Source organism: Macrobrachium nipponense, chromosome 3, assembly GCF_015104395.2.
Source record: "Macrobrachium nipponense isolate FS-2020 chromosome 3, ASM1510439v2, whole genome shotgun sequence".
Classification (NCBI taxonomy): Eukaryota; Metazoa; Arthropoda; class Malacostraca; order Decapoda; family Palaemonidae; genus Macrobrachium; species Macrobrachium nipponense.
Window position 1 is genome coordinate 28,016,198 of NC_087202.1, and position 17,859 is coordinate 28,034,056.

A 17,859-nucleotide genomic window follows, 5' to 3' on the forward strand; every position below is an offset into this window, starting at 1 on the left:
AGCTGCGACTGCAAGTTCCGGATGGCGGCTTTCATAGCAGCCATTTCCGAAGACGAATCCTTAGGTTCGCTGCGGGGGAAGGGGCTGAAACTATATTAGAGGCAGGAGAACCTACGTTACTGTTAGGATCTAAATCCTGATCATAAGAGCAGGACCTACTGGAGCTTCTAAAGGAAGCCTTCCTAACTCTATCCTTCTCCAACTTTCTAATATATGATGCCAAACTCTTCCATTCCCGCTCAGTCAAACTCTCACATTCAACACAGGTGTTATTAACAGAGCATTCATTCCCCCGACACCTTACACAAATAGTGTGAGGGTCTACCGAAGCTTTCGGTAGCCTCACCTTACACTCCTATTTCATACACACTCTAAACACAGGTGTCACATTAATATCAGACATAATGACAGAATATTCCTATCCAAATTCAAAAAAACGGTCCACAAAAAGCGTATGCCAATCCAAAGATCAATTAAAGTCACCAAAGGTCAATCCAAAAAAGATCCTCAGCAAGCGAGAAGAATTTCAAGCAGGAGGAACCAACAACAGATGTTGTCGGAACCGGCGACAGAGAAAATCTGATTAGAAAACGGGAATGGTTCCTAGTCCCGCCACTAGAGGGCTGATCACCTGACCTACCTGTCGCGTGTGCCGCGAGTTTTGAATTCTGTCGGGACGTCGGAGACTATAGCTAAGTATATATCTGCCGGGGAAGTTGCATGTACAAAATGACAAATTTTCTAAGACAATTTGTATTTTTCATAGCTAAAAACCCTCAGTCTTAACAATAGGATAATTTCTAGCGCCTAGCTGGATCCGGTAAAAAAGTAGATGAAAGCAAGGAATCTTGTGGTATCTGGCAACGCATGCGTAGATCGGGTGAAGAGTGGTCAAATGCCGAACATCTACGCCAGTCTTTCCCAACTCAGGATGACTTAACAAAAAGAGGGGCGGCTAGAGGCGGGCAGTATAACGTTAAGACCTCAGGTTTGTAGCTATCATACGCGAACAAACCCTCGGTCTTAACAATAGGATAGACTCATACTTGGAGGGAGGTATAAGACATCCTGGACCGGCTGGGGGCCTACCCGCCAGTCCAGCTCTCAAAAGAAATAGTTCTTAGAGAGGGACTGAAGCCCTTTGAGAAGCTAGATACACTAAAATCTAACCACTCAGAACCTGAGTGACATACAATGATATATGGGATAACCATTGTACTATAGGGAACCAAAGAAAAACTGTGACTGTCCAAAAAACAAACCAGGGCACTAGGGTTTGTAGTACTCCCGACTCCTCCTTACCCAGGAGCGGAGCCTATGCTACTAAATAGTGGGTAAGAAATTGAATACTGCACGACCACACTACCAGTATGACTACCTCACTCACCTGTATCAGACAAGTCCAGCAAATGACGTGTCAATTCCTTAAACCGCCCGAAGGAAGAAGGAAAGGTACATGAGAAAGGAGACCAGCCAACTCACTCATTCTCTCATCCACAAAATCATCTTACGTAAGATACAAAGGTGCCCCGTTAAGGGCAACTGTGAGTTACACAACCTGTTGGGCAGCCACCACAGGACCCAGGGAAAATGTGTCCATAGATCTGTGGGCAACATCCTTAAAATAGAAAGAGGTGAACGTGGACTGGCGAAACCAAGTACCAGCGCTCAGCACTCTATGTACAGTCAAGTTCTTTTTGAAAGCCAGAGAGGGACCAATACCCCTAACGTCATGTGCTCTAGCCTGCACAGACGTGGCGATGGAATCATCAATAGTCAAGTATGCCTGTCTGATGACTTCCCGTATCCAAAAAGAGATAGTATTCTTAGACACCTCTTTCTTCGTACGGCCTGTACTGACAAAAAGCCTGCGGCAAACTGGTCTAAGGTGCCGAGTCCTTTCAAGATAGTAACGCAGGGCCCGGACAGAGCACAACAAAAGCTCTTGAGCATCACCCCCCACAAAGTCAGTCAGTGAGGGAATGGAGAACGAAGCGAACCTGTCATCATGCACCGAGGGATTTTGGGTCTTGGCTACGAACTCCGGAACAAATTCGAAGGACACTGACTTCCAACCCCTGGTGTGCTTCACCTCATAACTCAGACCGTGGAGCTCTCCAACCCTTTTGGAAGATGCCAAAGCCAAAAGGAAAACTGTCTGAAGCGTCAGGTTCCTATCAGATGAGCGGTGCAAGAGTTCATATAGGCTCTTAGTCAAGCTCTTAAGCACCAAGGAAACATCCCACGTTGGGGGCTTGAGTTCTCTAGAAGACAACTGCTCAAACCCCTCAACTAGCAGGGAAAGTTCCCAGGAAGAGGAGACGTCGATACCCTTCAGGCGTAACACCAAACTCAGATCTGCCCTGTAGCCTCTAATAGCAGACAGAGACAAACGTTTCTTGTCTCTGAGGAAGGTTAAAAAGTCTGCTATTCGCTGAATAGAGGTTGCGAGTCGAGAAAAACCCCGTTTACGACACCAATCACAGTAGATCACCCATTTGCCTTGGTAAACTGCGGAGGTTGACTTCCTAAGACTGCTGGACATGTGCCCAGCTGACTTCTGAGAAAAGCCTCTCTCTCGGAGGACATAGTTGATAGCCTCCAACCGTGAAGAGACAGGGATTCTACTGACTGGTGGAACCTTTCTGCATGGGGCTGACACAGGAGATGCCGCCAAGGCGGAATCTCTGACAACAACGATAGCAGATCTGGAAACCATTCCGCCTGAGGCCACAGAGGGGCCACCAGAATCATTTTGAGACCCTGTGAACCCAACAGCCTGTTCAGAACCTGACAGATCAGACAAAACTGAGGGAAGGCATACACCTCCAGGTTGTCCCAGGGATGTTGAGATGCGTCTTCTGCCAATGCCAAGGGAACTGGGACCACTGAACAGAACACTTCCAGCTTCCTGTTGTGACGTGTCGCGAAAAGGTCCAGCATGGGTCTTCCCCAAATCTGGAAAAGCCTGTCCGCCACCACTTGATGAAGGGACCACTCTGTGCCTAAGATCTGATCCCGGGGACTGAGTTTGTCTGCGACCACTTTCCGTTTCCCTGGGATATACCTGGCTGAAAGCTCTACCAAATTGCTGATTGCCCACTGGTGAAGCTCGACGATCAAGGCATGAAGCTGCTGAGAAACTAGGCCTCCCTGTTTGTTTACGTAGGCTACCACTGTGGTGTTGTCCGACATGAGAACGACAGCGTGACCCTCTACCATCCCCCCAAACTCCTTCAGACCCAGGAAAACCACCTTCAACTCCAAGACGTTGATATACTGCTGCTTGTCCTCTAAACCCCAAACGCCTGAAGCCATGAGGCCGCCTAAGTGCGCGCCCCAACCTGCGAGGGATGCGTCCGAGAACAGAAGGAAGTCCAGAGGGAGAGAACGCAGAGGGACGCCCTTCGATAGATTCTGGTCGTCTAGCCACCAACGAAGGTCTTCTCTCACTTTCAAAGACAGTGGGACCATAAACGGGAGAGTCCCCCGCCGGAGACCAGAATTCCCCCAGTCTCCATTGCAAAGACCGAAGATGAAGATGCCCATGAGGGACCAGCTTCTCCAGGGAAGATGGCACTCCCAGAAGAACCTGCCACTGATGACCTGACTGATGCGACTTTGAGAGAAGTTGCGCGCCACTCTCCAATCTCTGATCCGATGGGAAAACTCTCGCCACTGTCGTATCGATGACCATGCCCAGGTAGAGAATCCTTTGAGTGGGTACGAGGTTTGACTTTTCCTGGTTGACTAATATGCTCAGGTCCAGGCAGAACCGAAGTAAACGATCCCTTTCTTGCAGCAGCTTTTCCCTGGAAACTGCCAAGACCAACCAATCGTCAAGGTACCTCAGCAAACGGATCCTCTGAGCATGGGCCCAACTTGACACGAGAGAGAAGACCCTTGTGAACACTTGAGGGGCTGTGGTCAACCCGAAGCACAAGACTTTGAACTCGAAGATCTTGTCCACCAAAGAGAAGCGAAGGAACTTCCTGGACGTGGGATGAACAGGGACTTAGAAGTATGCGTCCTTCAAGTCTATCGACAGCATGAAGTCGCCTTCCCTCACAGCTGCCAACACTGAGTGCGGGGTCTCCATCTTGAACTATGTCTTCCTGATGAAGCAATTCAAGGTGGGTAAGTCGATCACAGGCCTCCATCCTCCCGATGCCTTGGGCACCAAGAAGATGTGACTGTAAAACCCCGGGGACGGACGCACTACTTCCACTATCGCATCCTTGTCCAGCATTTTCTGCACCTCCTCCTGAGAAGCCAAGAACTTCAGAGAATCTGGGGGATACATGTTCCTGAGCTGCGGCTTGTCCGACAGAGGAGGAGAGAAGTCGAATGGCAACAGGTATCCCACCTGAAGGACATCTACCACCTACTTCTCTGCCCCGTAACTCTGCCACTTGGCCCAATGGCCAGCCAGGCAACCCCCCCCACCCGTGGCGCAGGAGAGGGAGAGGTGCCCAACCTACCGACGGCCCCCATGACCTCTGCCCCTGGGGCCTCTTCTTGGTTTAAAGGAACAAGAGCGAAAGGGGCGTTGATCCTGAGACTTGGGCTGTGACGAGTGGGAAGGCCCTGCCAAACTCGAGGTCCTCGATGGCCTACCAGGGGACGATCTCCTCGATTGCTGCTGGACCGGGGGAGGAGAGAGGCCAAACGTCTCCGATGGCTAGGCTCTGATTTAGACACGGCGATTCTAACAGGTCACCGTTCCTCAAGGCCAGCAAAGACTCGGTGTCGAGCGACCTCTCCATTCTAGACAAAGCTGCGTCCCTCCTAACCAGAAGATTAACCCATAAATTGGCACTGAAGTGAGCCAAATAAGAAAACGCCTTGCCACCGGATTGCAAGACTGGCAAGCGAGGCGGCACTCACCAACCCATCAGGGGATCTGTCAGAAGCTATCTTGGCAATCCCCACAGACCAGAGGTCCAGCCAAGAAACTGTCTCCATGTGGAGGCCGCCATAGATTCCAAGGCTAAGGCGTCTTGCGGAGATAAGGACGGAGCCACAAACCTCACCTGTTCCAAAGTCAAACCCGGCTTCAGGCGAATGGCGTCTGGGTTAAGGTGGCGTGACAACAAAAATGCAGAGCTCGTAGCATAGTACTTCCTATGTCTTGTGAGAGGTGGGGGTAGGAGTTTGGTAGAGCCTCTAGAGCGAAGCGAACCGTCCCGGTCAGAAACAGAGGCGTTAACCTTCTGCAAGACCGACTGAACGTGCCCTGACAACGGCAGCTGGAGAGATGATTTGGGGTCCTGAGCAGCTCCCACCAAGGCTTCCAAGCAAGGAGTGTAGGACGACCAATCATGAGTCCTACTCTCCAAATTGTTGAACCCACGAATGAGATCAACAACCTCCGAAAAGGAAAACAGAAACTCCTGCGTGTCCCCTTCTTCCTGCTTTGGCACCGGCGACTGATGACGAGAAGGATGTGTAGCCTCCTCTAACGCGTTTTCTTCACCAAAATTCACAGAAGGGTTAGTAGGCAAACAGTCTGAAATCTCTACTAGCCTATCTGGGCTGGGTCCAAGCGTCAGCCTCTGAGACAGACCCACTGAAACATTAGGCACATCACTTACCTCAACAGGTGACTCCAGACAGCCATGAACAGACACGGGGCGTGGCGGCCGTACGTACATGAGATGGGGGGGAAACTCGAGCACTCAAGATTGACGGAGAATCCCTTATAGTGGAAGACTTGGAAGCAGGCAAACACTCCGGCTGCACCACCTCCGTGCTCACTACCTACGACCTCTTGACAGGTGCCTTCAGGTCTTTACGGCGACGAATAGTACTGGGAGAAGAAGGAGCATTACCATCACGTGCACGGACGGGGGAGGTTGCAACACGCTCGCGATGTGCAAAGACAGGGTGGGGGGGTGGGATGGTTGCACGTATGAGGTTCGGCGGCGAAGCAACCCCTGCAGAACACACATCACTAACACTGCCCGAAACCACAGCACTCTCGGGAACACGTCTGTGCCGTTTCTCCCTCGGCGGCGAAGGAAGGTCCTTAGCCTTCCAATGCCTAGTACGCCCACGAGGCGTAGAGGGGGAAGAGGGAGGGGGAGAGAGGGAGACAGCACCAGCTTCTTATGCGCACTCTTCTCGGAAGGCGGGGACGAAGCAACGCGGTTCCTACCAGTCCTCCCAACCGATAAGGCAGCCAACTTCACATCTAAAACAGTCCAGCCTCTGAAGCACCGCCTGGCATATGAGCTAGGACTGATGTGCCAGAGAAGACTCCGAAGACAAGGAAGGGAGATGTTTCGAACTGGGCAGCAGAGATGACGTCACTGCTAAGAGAGGCGGCTCCTCGGAGGCGACTGGAAGATACGTTATCCACAAGAGTGACGTCACAACCTTCCCTCTGAGCGAGGGGGAAAGAGATGCCACTGGTGGAGGAATACACAAAGATAGGCCCCGTGACGACAACAACGGGGCTGACGCCACAGCATCACTCCGAGACAAGGTGGCGGCAGATAACAGCGGAGCAATACAAGATGGCCGACTGCTCCCTCCCGTGGAGACGAGGCCTGGAGTGTGGGGGGGGGGGGGGGGGGGGGGGGGGGGGGGGGGGGGGGGGGGGGGGGGGGGGATGGCCCAGCTGGACTGGGGAAGGGGGGTGCAAGCCTCCTCAAAATGCACTAGCAATCCCCCAAGGACAGGGTACCCCCTAGCCCAAGCATCTTCCAAATTGCTGCCATTTTGGACGCCTCCGACTCTGGAAGAGAAGAGAATGATGAAAAAACCTAACCCTTCTCAGGAACCGAAAAAACTCCCGAAGAAGAGGGCGCTACATTACAAATAATACCCTGGCGACCTCCTGATACTTCCATCGACAAATCAATGGAAGAAAAGGAAGGAGAAGCAGGGGCAACACTACTATGGGGGTTGACTACTGCAGAAGACGAAACATCAGGAATAGGAGTAAAGTCCTCCCAAAAAGGAAGAGTGGAGACTCTCCGACGTTCCTTCTTACCATAAAACTTTCTCCACTGCTCCAAAGGCCATGCCCGGCATTCCGTACAAGGATTCGTAATCGTACAAAAATTGGAACAACACCTACTGCAAGTGATGTGAGGGTCCGTCGCTGACGAAGCCAAGAAGCGAGAACATGGGAACCCAGGAATTCCAAGGCACCAACGCTGACGTTGAGAAGGAGCAGAAGCCATATTATAGATAAAAACACACACAAATACACTAAAGCAACGAAACGGGCAAAAACTAGGAAAAAAGGCCAAGAGAGGAAAAGAACCCAACTCTCATCCCAAGGCGGTGAAAGACTGGCGTAGATGTTCGGCGTTTGACCACTCTTCACCCGATCTACGCATGCGTTGCCAGATACACAAGATTCCATGCTTTCATCTACTTTTTTACTGGATCCAGCTAGGTGCTAGAAATTATCCTATTGTTAAGACTGAGGGTTTGTTCACGTATGAACAAATAAAATGTATTATCCTTTATTATTAGGTTGATTAGAGTGGGCAATTTTGAAACTATGTGGGTGAGGGATTGTTTAATTAATGTTTGGTCATTTCTTTTTTCATTACAGTTTGATAAGACAGGGATTAGTGGGTGGTCTGCGCTCCCCTTCACTTGGCTGCCCACCTCTCTTGGAGACAGTAATGTAATCAAGTATTAAAAGGAGTGCACTGTTCAAAACCATAGGAGATTTAGTACGATACTTAAGGAGAGAAGGAGAGTGTGTGTGAATCAGCCTAACGGTGAAGTAGTTTATTGAATTTGAACTAAAGAGAAGAAAAAAAGACAGACAGTAATTTATCAATTAATCTTTGCTGAACAATCCCAAATGGACGTGGTAAGTCAGACTTATCTTTCCTACATTGGAAGTGAAAGATTAAGACCAATATCCAATTGAGATTATTAGATTATGGTTGCAATACATATTAAGATTAAGGAATTAAGTTTAGATTCTTAGGTGATTGGGTAATACTAGGTAATATTAAGTAATCTTAAATTAGGCTAAGTTAAAAACAGTGGAACCTCAGTTTTCGTACACCCTGTTTTCATACTACTATTTGTTTTTTGTAAGCTTTTTCCCACTAAATTTTGTCTTAGGTTTCATTCATTTCCTCGGATTTTGTACACTCGGAAATGCTCCTTCCGAGCCCAACGCATGACTAAGCCCGTACTGAGTGCCCAAACAAAGCATCCCATGATCTCTCGTGACCCATTGTGCTTTTGAGTTCATTGCCAACCTTTCTGTAAAAATGGCGAGAAACACTATAGAATTTAGGAAAGGACTTGTAGCAAAGTGTTGGAGGGTGTTGTATGCTGATCATAGTAAGAAAATGCCTACAAGTGCTGCTGTTAGTAAATTTAAGGCCAGCAGAGGCTGGTTTGAAAAATTCAGAAAGAGAAGAGGCCATACATAATGTGCTTACTTCAGTGATTAAGGTCATGTTTGCAAAGTGGAGTGATGTAAAAGATTTAAGGAGAATTATCATCCCAACGAAGATGTAATCTGTGTCTCCGACTTCTTTAATGACAATGCCGTGTTCCACTTAAGGCAAATTTAGAGATGCCAGAAACAAATGTCTCCTAACAGTTTTTTTGTGCAACAGGGGTCCAGTACTCTTAAGCTGGTCCTAGTGCCAGTTAAAACTGAAGAGGGGAGTAACCTCAGATACTGCCAGTAAAAAATGAAGAGAAGTAACCCCAGATAGCTCCTTGCTAACTGAAATCCTTCTAGAGGGGATTCCCCTTCAAAACAATAACCTCTCCGACTCCTTCTCCCCTTCGCTCTGTCTTCCATATGCTAACAAGAGTCTTCCATAGAGTAAGAGTGATGTTAAATGTTCATTATTCATTTCATTGTTCATTGATATTTATTTCTCATTGTTTTCTATATGTAAATCTGTTTATTCCCTATAAAATTTACTTTTTGTTAATATTTCAGGGTCTGGAACACATTACATATTGTATTTACATTATTCCTTATGGGAATCATTATTTCGATTTTTGTAAGTTTCGGATTTCATGAGAGGTTCTGGAACAGGCTATGTATGAAAACCGAGGTTCCACTGTATAGGGATAGGAGGATAGGTTTGATAAGCTATGGATAAGATTGAGTAAGTTAGTTACTGTTATATCAAGGTAATATATTAGGTTAAGGAGAATCAAGAGTTTCATTTGGTAACCTTCAAATTTGTTCCCACTATCCTGCTTCAAATGTGTAAAAGAAGGTCTCTATACCGCCATAAGGAAAGAATACCGTGAGAGAAAAACTGAGGGCGAAGGCTATGAAGTTTTCCTCCCGGTAAACTCTCCGACAGCGCTAGCTGCAAGAGTAACAACTCAAAAATAATCATAAAAAACATACTGTTGCACCTATATAAGCAAAGGGCATGAGGATATCATGATGTCATAAGGGTGAATGTTAAGCCCTTGGCCACCGGCCCCATACACATAGTACACTGGGGGAAGACGGCCTGCAGGGCTATCACAAATCATGGGTTTGTATGTTAATAAATATCAAACATAGTATATATTAAATAAAGCAAGTTTAACGACAATCAAGCAGGAGCTCACAAAAACATGCCTGCATAGCATGACAGCCGAAACCAAACTGGAATGTTTACATTCGGGCAGAAAGGTCCTCCTGCCTACTGGAGGTTAGTTAAAGCCTAACCACCTTGTTCAAGAGTTTTAACGGCCATGTTCCAGCTTCACTTATGCATATTCCTAATGTAAAGGACCAGTGGTGTGTATATTGTGTAGAACAACAAGTTTGAGAGATAGAACATTTGATGTAAATAGTGGGTTTGTAACAAAAATTAGTTTTTATCTTAATTTCTTTAATAGCAGATTTATCTTTATATGAAATCTTTGAAAATGGGTGTACATACTTCTCTATTATAGCAGTCTTACAATTGATTTCCTTATTATCCTTTAACAGTTATTAAAACAGATCTTCTCTTGTAAGTTTTAATATTACGTAACCAGTTTGTAACAACTCTAGTAAATGCAGTAATATTAAAAAAAATCCACAATGGTATAGCTATATTCTCTAAACCTGAACTGAGATATTTGTTGCACAAAGGAGCCTACTGATTCTAACTGTGTTGGTATATAAATTAATTATATTTTTTCAGTCAATAGAGGAAACATAATTGCTTAAAGTCTAATTTAAAATTGAGTAATCAAAATCAGAGGTACCATAAATAGAAGCATCAAGTTTGAAGGTTTTGTAGTCCAACTCCATTCCCTGGTTTTTACAATTAAACAAGCCAATTAGGGCTTCCCTCAAACATTGGTTTGTATTTGCTAGGAGATAAAGAGACATTTTCTATTTAAATGGTAAATATTTTTGAATTGTATGCACACTTTGACTAATTCTGTTTCATTTAACTGAGTACATCGTTCAAAGAAAAAATATACCATACCTGTTCCCTGGTGCTTCCTGGCCATCCATATCTATCATCTTAGGTCCAACTCGTGCATAGTCTGGTCCTCCAAGTTCTTTAATGCGCACTTCCCAATGACCCTTTTCGCGCAAAAGTTTGTTGATCTCATCATTAAGGTCACGTATTCGAAATTCACCCAAGCCAGCTATTATAAGAGAATTAGGGAAAATTTTATGTTTTGTCTATAAACTGTGATACAAACAAAATACGTACAAGTTTTCAGCCTTAACATTTGAAACATTCAACATACCATTTTGTATTTGTGAAACTTTCCGAGCAATTTCAGAAATGACTTGGTTTCTCCACTTTTCTGCTTCACGCAAATCCTCACATTCAGACGCTAAAAAAGGACGCCTTGTTCTTTGCTGCTGGCCACCACCCTCTTGTGCAGCGCGCCAACGAGCTAGTGTTGTCCTGAAATTCAATATTTATCACTATAAAGTTGTCCTTTTATCCATCATGCAATATTTATCGGATTAAAATTACACCTTTCTCCATCATGCTAAGTAAAAATATGACAAATTTTCTAAGACAATTTGTATTTTTCATAGCTACAAACCTGAGGTCTTAACAAGAGGATCATTTCTAGTGCCTAGCTGGATCTGGTTAAAACGCAGATGAAAACAAGGAATCTTGTGAGATCTGGCAATGCGTGCGTATGTTGAGTGAAGAATGATCAAGGACCACACACCTATGCCACCACGTCAATCTTTCCCAACTCAGGATGTCTTAGCAGACAGACGGGCGGCTAGAGGTGGGCAGTATAATATTGAGACCTCAGGTTTGTAGCTATGAAAAATACAAACTGTCTTAGAAAATTTGTCATTTGTTCATACACGAACAAACCTTCGGTCTAAACAATAGGATAGACTCATACTTGGAGGGAGGCACAAGACATCCTAAACTGACTGGGGGCGTACCCACCAGTCCAGCTCCAGAAGAAATAACTTACGGAGAGGGACAGAAGCCCGTGAGAAGCTAGATAAATTGATATCTAACCACTCAGACCTTGAGTGACGTACAATGATATATGGGAGAATCATTGTATAGGGAAACAAAGAGAAACTTTGACTGTCCAATAACAAACCTACACACCAGGGTTTGTTATTGCTCCAAACTCCTCCTTGCCAAGGAGTGGAGCATGTGCTACTGAATAGAGGGTTTGATATTTGTATACCAAGTGACCACACTATCAGTATGACTGCCTTACTCACCTGCATCAAACCAGTCCAGTGAATGACATGTCTATTCCTTAACCTGCCCGAAGGAAGAAAAAAGGTACAAGAGACAGAAAGAGACCAGCCAACTCACTCATTCTCTCATCCACACAATCATCTTAGGTCAATACCTAAAACTACTTGAATTAGAATCTGACATATTAATGAATTAAATCAATAAACAAAACAATATCAGTAAGTATAAACCACTTCTTAAAGTAAACTAACCAACATATAAGGCATTGAAATGAATATGGAACTTTAGACCAAGCAAACGATCAGCAATTCTCGATGAGAGAAAAGCCAGCCGAACAACTAAAAAACACAAAAATAGACGACAATAAACCACCTTGAACAAAAAACCACAACAATTAGATGCAAAATAAAAAAATAAAAAAAACCTACACGCCTAAATACTTCACCGCAGCAAAACAACAAGGTAAGATTTGATGGGGAAAACAAGCCGCTCTCCTATATGACAGTCCTAGGACGGCAGAAACAAAATTGAGGTATTTTCATGTACGTAGTTGTTCCTCTTCCCAACAGGTAGTAGGAGGAGCCTGTTCACCTATCAAACACAGGAAAAAGTTTTTATCTACATCCTGTCTGAAAAGGCAACTAAACCCGAACCCAAAGGCAAATGCTTCAGCAACTTCTCATCCTACATACAGTAGTGCTTCAGGTTACGAAATTAATCTGTTCCAAAGCGGCCTTCGTAACCTAATTTTTTCATATCTAGAACTACATTTTACATGTAAACTGCCTAATTCGTTCCAAGCCCTACAAAAACACCACAGTAAATTTATAATAAAGCTAAATGACCAATAAACAATGAAATACAACAATTTGGACCACTTCAATACCTAACCTAAAACCGTGATAACCTGTAAATAAAAGGATTTTGACGTAAGGAAAAATCTATTTCTGGGCGATTGGCTCGTGTCGCCAGCGAAATATCCATTTAATCTATTATTTCTAGGGTAAATGTACTAACACATACCAGAGAATAAATAAAATAAAGAAAAAGGTCAGTATGACTGGACTCGCTCACCCTCTAGGGGAGGGGTGCGGTATGAACACTAGGCGAGTGATGGGAGACCACTACCACGAGCCAAATGCCAATAGAAATCTCCCACTACAAAACCCTCCAAGAGGGGAGCCGTCCCACAGAGGGAGCAGCTCGTACTACTACTACACCATCCCATGCTTGCGACTGCTGCGCCTCTAGTGGCCCATCCTGAAGTTAGCAGACAATCTTGAGCGAAGGATGGGTAGGGGGGGTATTTCGCTGGCGACACGAGCCAATCGCCCAGAAATAGATTTTTCCTTACGTCAAAATCCTTTTTCTGGGACTCAGCTCGTGTCGCTTGCGCGAAATCGTACCAGAGAAGAAACAGCACAAGATTGTAAACAAAGTAAATAAAATATAATAAAATAAAATAGGTCTCAAATAAAAAGATACAAAATAAAAGAATGAATATAATTGCTAAAAAGATACAAGTACACAGTAAAACAAAATCAGAATTATGCTTAAATTATTACCCTTAAATCTAATTATGTTAATAATAGGTAATTTACATATATACAAATAGGTACAATGATTACCTATCACAATAAATCTGTGTAACAACATGTATCAAAAATAGAAATAGCAATTAGTATAAATTTACATAAATATTTGATCAATGATAAAATAAAATATCTTAGGAATGTATATGACCTTAATATACAAAACCCGTAACCATTGCATATGAGTGTATCCCCTAGCATAAAAAATAAGGGGATAACATCTATGAGATCAGTATGGTAATCAGATGTGAGTGTCCCTAACCAGACAAAAGGGGCACTATACAATCATAAAGCAGCTAAGACACAAGGTAAATGTTAATGAACAAGGCAGGAATAGAACGAACTGTTGGGTGAGGCAGGTAGAAAGGAGGACTGAATCTTCTACTATAATCTAGCTAGAGTCAGGGGAAACTATGTTACCCGCTGCTACTGCTGGAATTTCAGAGCTTCCAAGGACTTAAGGTAGTGACGTTTGAACACTGTCGGCGATTTCCATCCGGTATACTTCTTTAAATCAGCAAAATTCATATGTTGGAAGTAATTAATTGAGGTGGCTACTGCCCTGACATCATGTGCTTTGGAAAGGAGTCAGGATTGGCTTTGTTTGATAAAGTACAGGATTTGTTGCCTGATGCCTTTAGTGGATAAAGTACCACCTTTTTCCCTCCTAAAGAGGGGCCCCGATGAGGACGAGGATGGTCCTGGATAGAAAGGCTCGTAAGGTTTGAAACGGACCAAGGGAAACATCTTGTGGAAGGGGAGTACCTTCCAAGGTTCCCACCTCATCAAAGGATCTTCATTCTTTGCTAAAAAGCTACGTTCGGAGAAAGTAGCACTTCCCCCGTGGGAAGGAATTGAATATGATCCGGATCTCTGGATAAAGCCGACAGTTCTGAAATTCTTGCTCCTGAAGCTAGGCTTAATAAAAACAGAGTTTTTCTCAGGAGCATCATAAACGAGCATGGGTGTCATTATCGGTTTCGGAAGCCAGTTTTAGAACATCGTTTAAGAACCATGAAACTGACGTAGGCCTGACAGAGGGCCTAAGTCTAGCACATGCTTTAGGAATAGACAGAAAATAGGTATCTGTCAAGTCTAGTTAAATCCAAATTGAATATCTTTTCAATGCTGACTTGTTTGTCGTAATCGTGCTAGCTGCTAAACCCTTTTCAAATAAAGATCTGAAAAAGGATATAGCAGAATTAACTGTCATGATTCTGATATCTGACTCTCTCAGGAAGATTGCTAACTTTTTGACGGCAGCATCATACTGCCTCAAAGTTGAATCCCTTTTATCGGATTCCAGGAAAAGAATATTCTGAGGGTCAATATTCGCATCTCTTTTTGCCGCAAACTTCATGAAATCCATAAAGTTAGGGTTTTGAGAATCCCTGAGGAAGCGAACACAGTCTTCGTTTGTACTGACTGGGAGAGCTTGGGACTGGGGATCCGAAGGGGACGAAGACCCAGTTCCAGGATCAGGGGGTACCAATTGCTCTTCGGCCAGTCTGGGGCTACTAGAGCCACTTGACCCCTGAATGTCCTGAGTTTGTGTAAGACCTTCATAAGGAGATTCACTGGAGGGAATACGTAATCTTCTCCCAGTTGTTCCAGTCCAGAGCCAGGGCGTCCGTGGCGTAAGCCAGAGGGTCCAGTTGGGGGCTACATAACACGGTAGTTTGTGGTTCGCTTGTGATGCGAAGAGATCCACCTGTAGCCCTGGGACTCTTTGAAGGATCCATTGGAACGAAACTCTCGTCTAGAGACCATTCCGACTCTAGGGGTACTGATCGGGATAGGGCGTCTGCTATGACGTTTCTTACTCCAGCTATGTGGGTGGAGGAAAGATGCCAACTGAATTTGTCTGCCAGTGGAGAAGATTGGGCTATCATGACGTGATTTAGATGACGTGACTTGGAGCCTCCTCTGTTTATGCAATGTACTACCACTGCGCTGTCAAGACTAGCTTATGTGGGAGTACCTTGGTGGGGGCGTAATCTTTTCAGAGTCAAGAAGACTGCCATTGCCTCCAGTACGTTTATATGGAACTGACGGAATCGGTGGGGTGACCAAATTCCTTGCACCTTTTGACCTGGGAGTAACCCTCCCCAGCCGCTTAAGGACGCGTCTGTGTGGATGGTAATCCCTGGTGGAGGGAACTGAAGAGGGACTGACACTGACAGATTCTTGACTTTTGCCCACGGCCGAAGCCGGTTCTTTAGAATCAGAGGTACTGAGGATAGCTTGTCCCTGGACCTGACATTTGCTCGAGATCGCCAGATCCTGGTTAGATCTTTCAGTTTGGCTTTCATTAAGATGTTCGTTATTGAAGCAACTGGAGAGAGCCAGAGATTCTTTCCTGAGCTCTCCTCGATGCTAGTTTGTGCTTAGAAATTGCTTGACTGACTTCGCTATTTCTTTCCTTTTGGGTGGTATGGAAATCGACAGAGTGTGGTGAGGATAGATTCCATTGAATGCCTAGCCACTGAAAGTTTGACTCTGGGGTGAGTCTGGACTTGGATCTGTTTATCTGAATCCTAGATATTCTAGGAATTGGATCACTTTCAGTGTGGCACCTTGTTGCATTCTTCGACTGATGGGGCCCAGATCAACCAATCGTCGAGATACGCTACTACCATAATCCCTTGAGCTCTGAGCTGTTGCACTACTACTTCCGCTAGCTTCGTGAACACCCTGGGTGCCACGTTGAGCCCGAACGGGACTACCTTGAAGGAGAACGTATGGTCTCCTATCTTGAATCCCAGATACGGACGGAAGTGTCTTGCAATAGGGATATGATAGTTAGGCGTCTGTAAGATCGATAGAGGTGGTACGGCCCCCACGGGGAAGTAAGGTCCGCACCTGTGAGATCGTGAGCATCTTGAACTTGTCGCAGCGGATGGCTAAGTTTAAGCGGGGACAAGTCTAAGATTACCCTTCTTTTTGTTTTGTTTGGAGCCGCTTTCTTTGGGACGCTGAACAAGCGACCTTGAAATTTTAATCTCTTGACTTTGACTATAGCTCCTTTTGCAAGGAGGTCCTCTGCGTACTCTGTCAATTCGTTGGAAGGAAGTTGACGGAAAGGTTCTGGCTGGAGGTGGGTTCGTCAACCAAGCTCCAACCCAGCCCTCTTTTTGACACTATGCTTTGAGCCCCACTGGCTGAAGTCCACCGGTGGCGAAAGTGAACAGCCTCCCTCCTACCTGAAGTTTTCCATCATTGGTTATGGTAACCCCTCGACCTCCTCTGAAGTGCTTTCCCCTATTGAAGGGGCCTCCCATCGATCCTCTCCCACGAAAGGACCGCTTACCTCTGCCTCCCTTGTTCGAGCGGTCATACTTCTGAGAAGCTTGACTCTCGAAGGCTGGATTGTAAGCTGGAGAGATGGCGTATGAGGTGGAGGGTTTGAGGCTGAGGGGATATCACATAAATAGGCTGTGATTGACCTTTAGACGTGGAGGCTGAGCTGTCTGCACTAACGGCACTGTAGGAACTTGTTGAGGGAAGCGCGGCTGCTTCTTTTGGTAAGGTTGGAAACGTCTAGGCTTCCTTTGTCCCTTACCTTTTGTGTCAAGTCTTGCCTTCTCCTAGCCGTAAGACCCCAACGGTCCTTAAGGCTTTGGTTCAACCTCGTAGCCTCTGCTTGTACTTCCTTTACCATAGCCTCTGGGAAGAGATCTGCGCCCCAGATGTTAGAAGAAAGTAACCTATTCGGTTCATGCCGAATGGTTGCCTCTAGCAATACATGCTTTCTGCAATTTGTTCTAGCAGTGGCAAACTCGAACATGTCTGACTGCACCGTTTTGAGTCAGGGGCTTTGGTCATAAGCTTAAAAATTGGTTCTGAACCAAAAGCCATGGTTGCTACCTCAGACATAGCCATCAGGTTGATGACCTGGCTAGTCGTGTTTTCGAGTCAAACTCCGCTTGATAAGGACTATCCGGGAAGCCTGGGCAGCTTTTCACCAAAACTGCTCCATAGCACAGTCAGGTTTGAGTTTGCCAGCTGTGAAAGTGTTAGGCAAGTCCTCCCATAATTCTCCAATTGACGGGAGCAACGGAGAAGTGGGGTCTGCTTCTTTCAGCTGAGGCATGGGTTCCCCTTTCTGAGCTGCTGAGATGGTCGACCTCGCTTATCTTGGTAAGGAAAGGGACGGGGGTACCTTCGTCCATCGTGAAAAATGGTAAATGGGTTTGCTTTTGAATGGTTGGATCTTGGTATTCGAACAGTCCATGTCGTCTTAGACATCTAAGCCATTCTCGTTGGGCCTGGTCCGAGAATAGAGGAACTGTCTCCTTTGGTACCCTGTCATCTCTAACCATAGCCACGAAGGCGTGAGCCTAGCGTAGCCTATGAAGGGAGGCTGTAGGCCTTTCCGGGTAGAACTCGAAGTCCTCTATTCTTCGAGTTCCAAACTCCGGTATGGAGATGAGACCATCTTGGAAGGGAGCATATGACGCTACTCTCCAAGGATTGTTCATGGAAAAAGCGGGCAGCGAGTCATACGGGGGAAGCTGAGATCCACTAGTGTTAGAGGTTGAGGGAGAGGCAAGAGGGGCTTCTCTTAGGACCGGCTATAATAGTATCCTGAGAAGTTATCCTATCCGACAGGCGAGATATCATATGTT

General features: G+C 45.6%; 1 protein-coding gene across 1 annotated transcript in view; it reads right to left on the reverse strand.

Moving 5' to 3' along the window:
• The window catches only part of LOC135221672 (pre-mRNA-splicing factor ISY1 homolog), a 214,129-nt gene that overhangs the window by 88,780 nt on the left and 107,490 nt on the right, over window positions 1-17,859 (reverse strand). The window contains exons 3-4 of the mRNA XM_064259392.1: window positions 10,696-10,859; window positions 10,425-10,590 (exon numbers count right to left, since the gene is read on the reverse strand). Of these exons, the coding sequence (XP_064115462.1) occupies window positions 10,425-10,590; window positions 10,696-10,859 (330 nt within the window). The remainder of the gene's footprint in view (window positions 1-10,424; window positions 10,591-10,695; window positions 10,860-17,859) is intronic.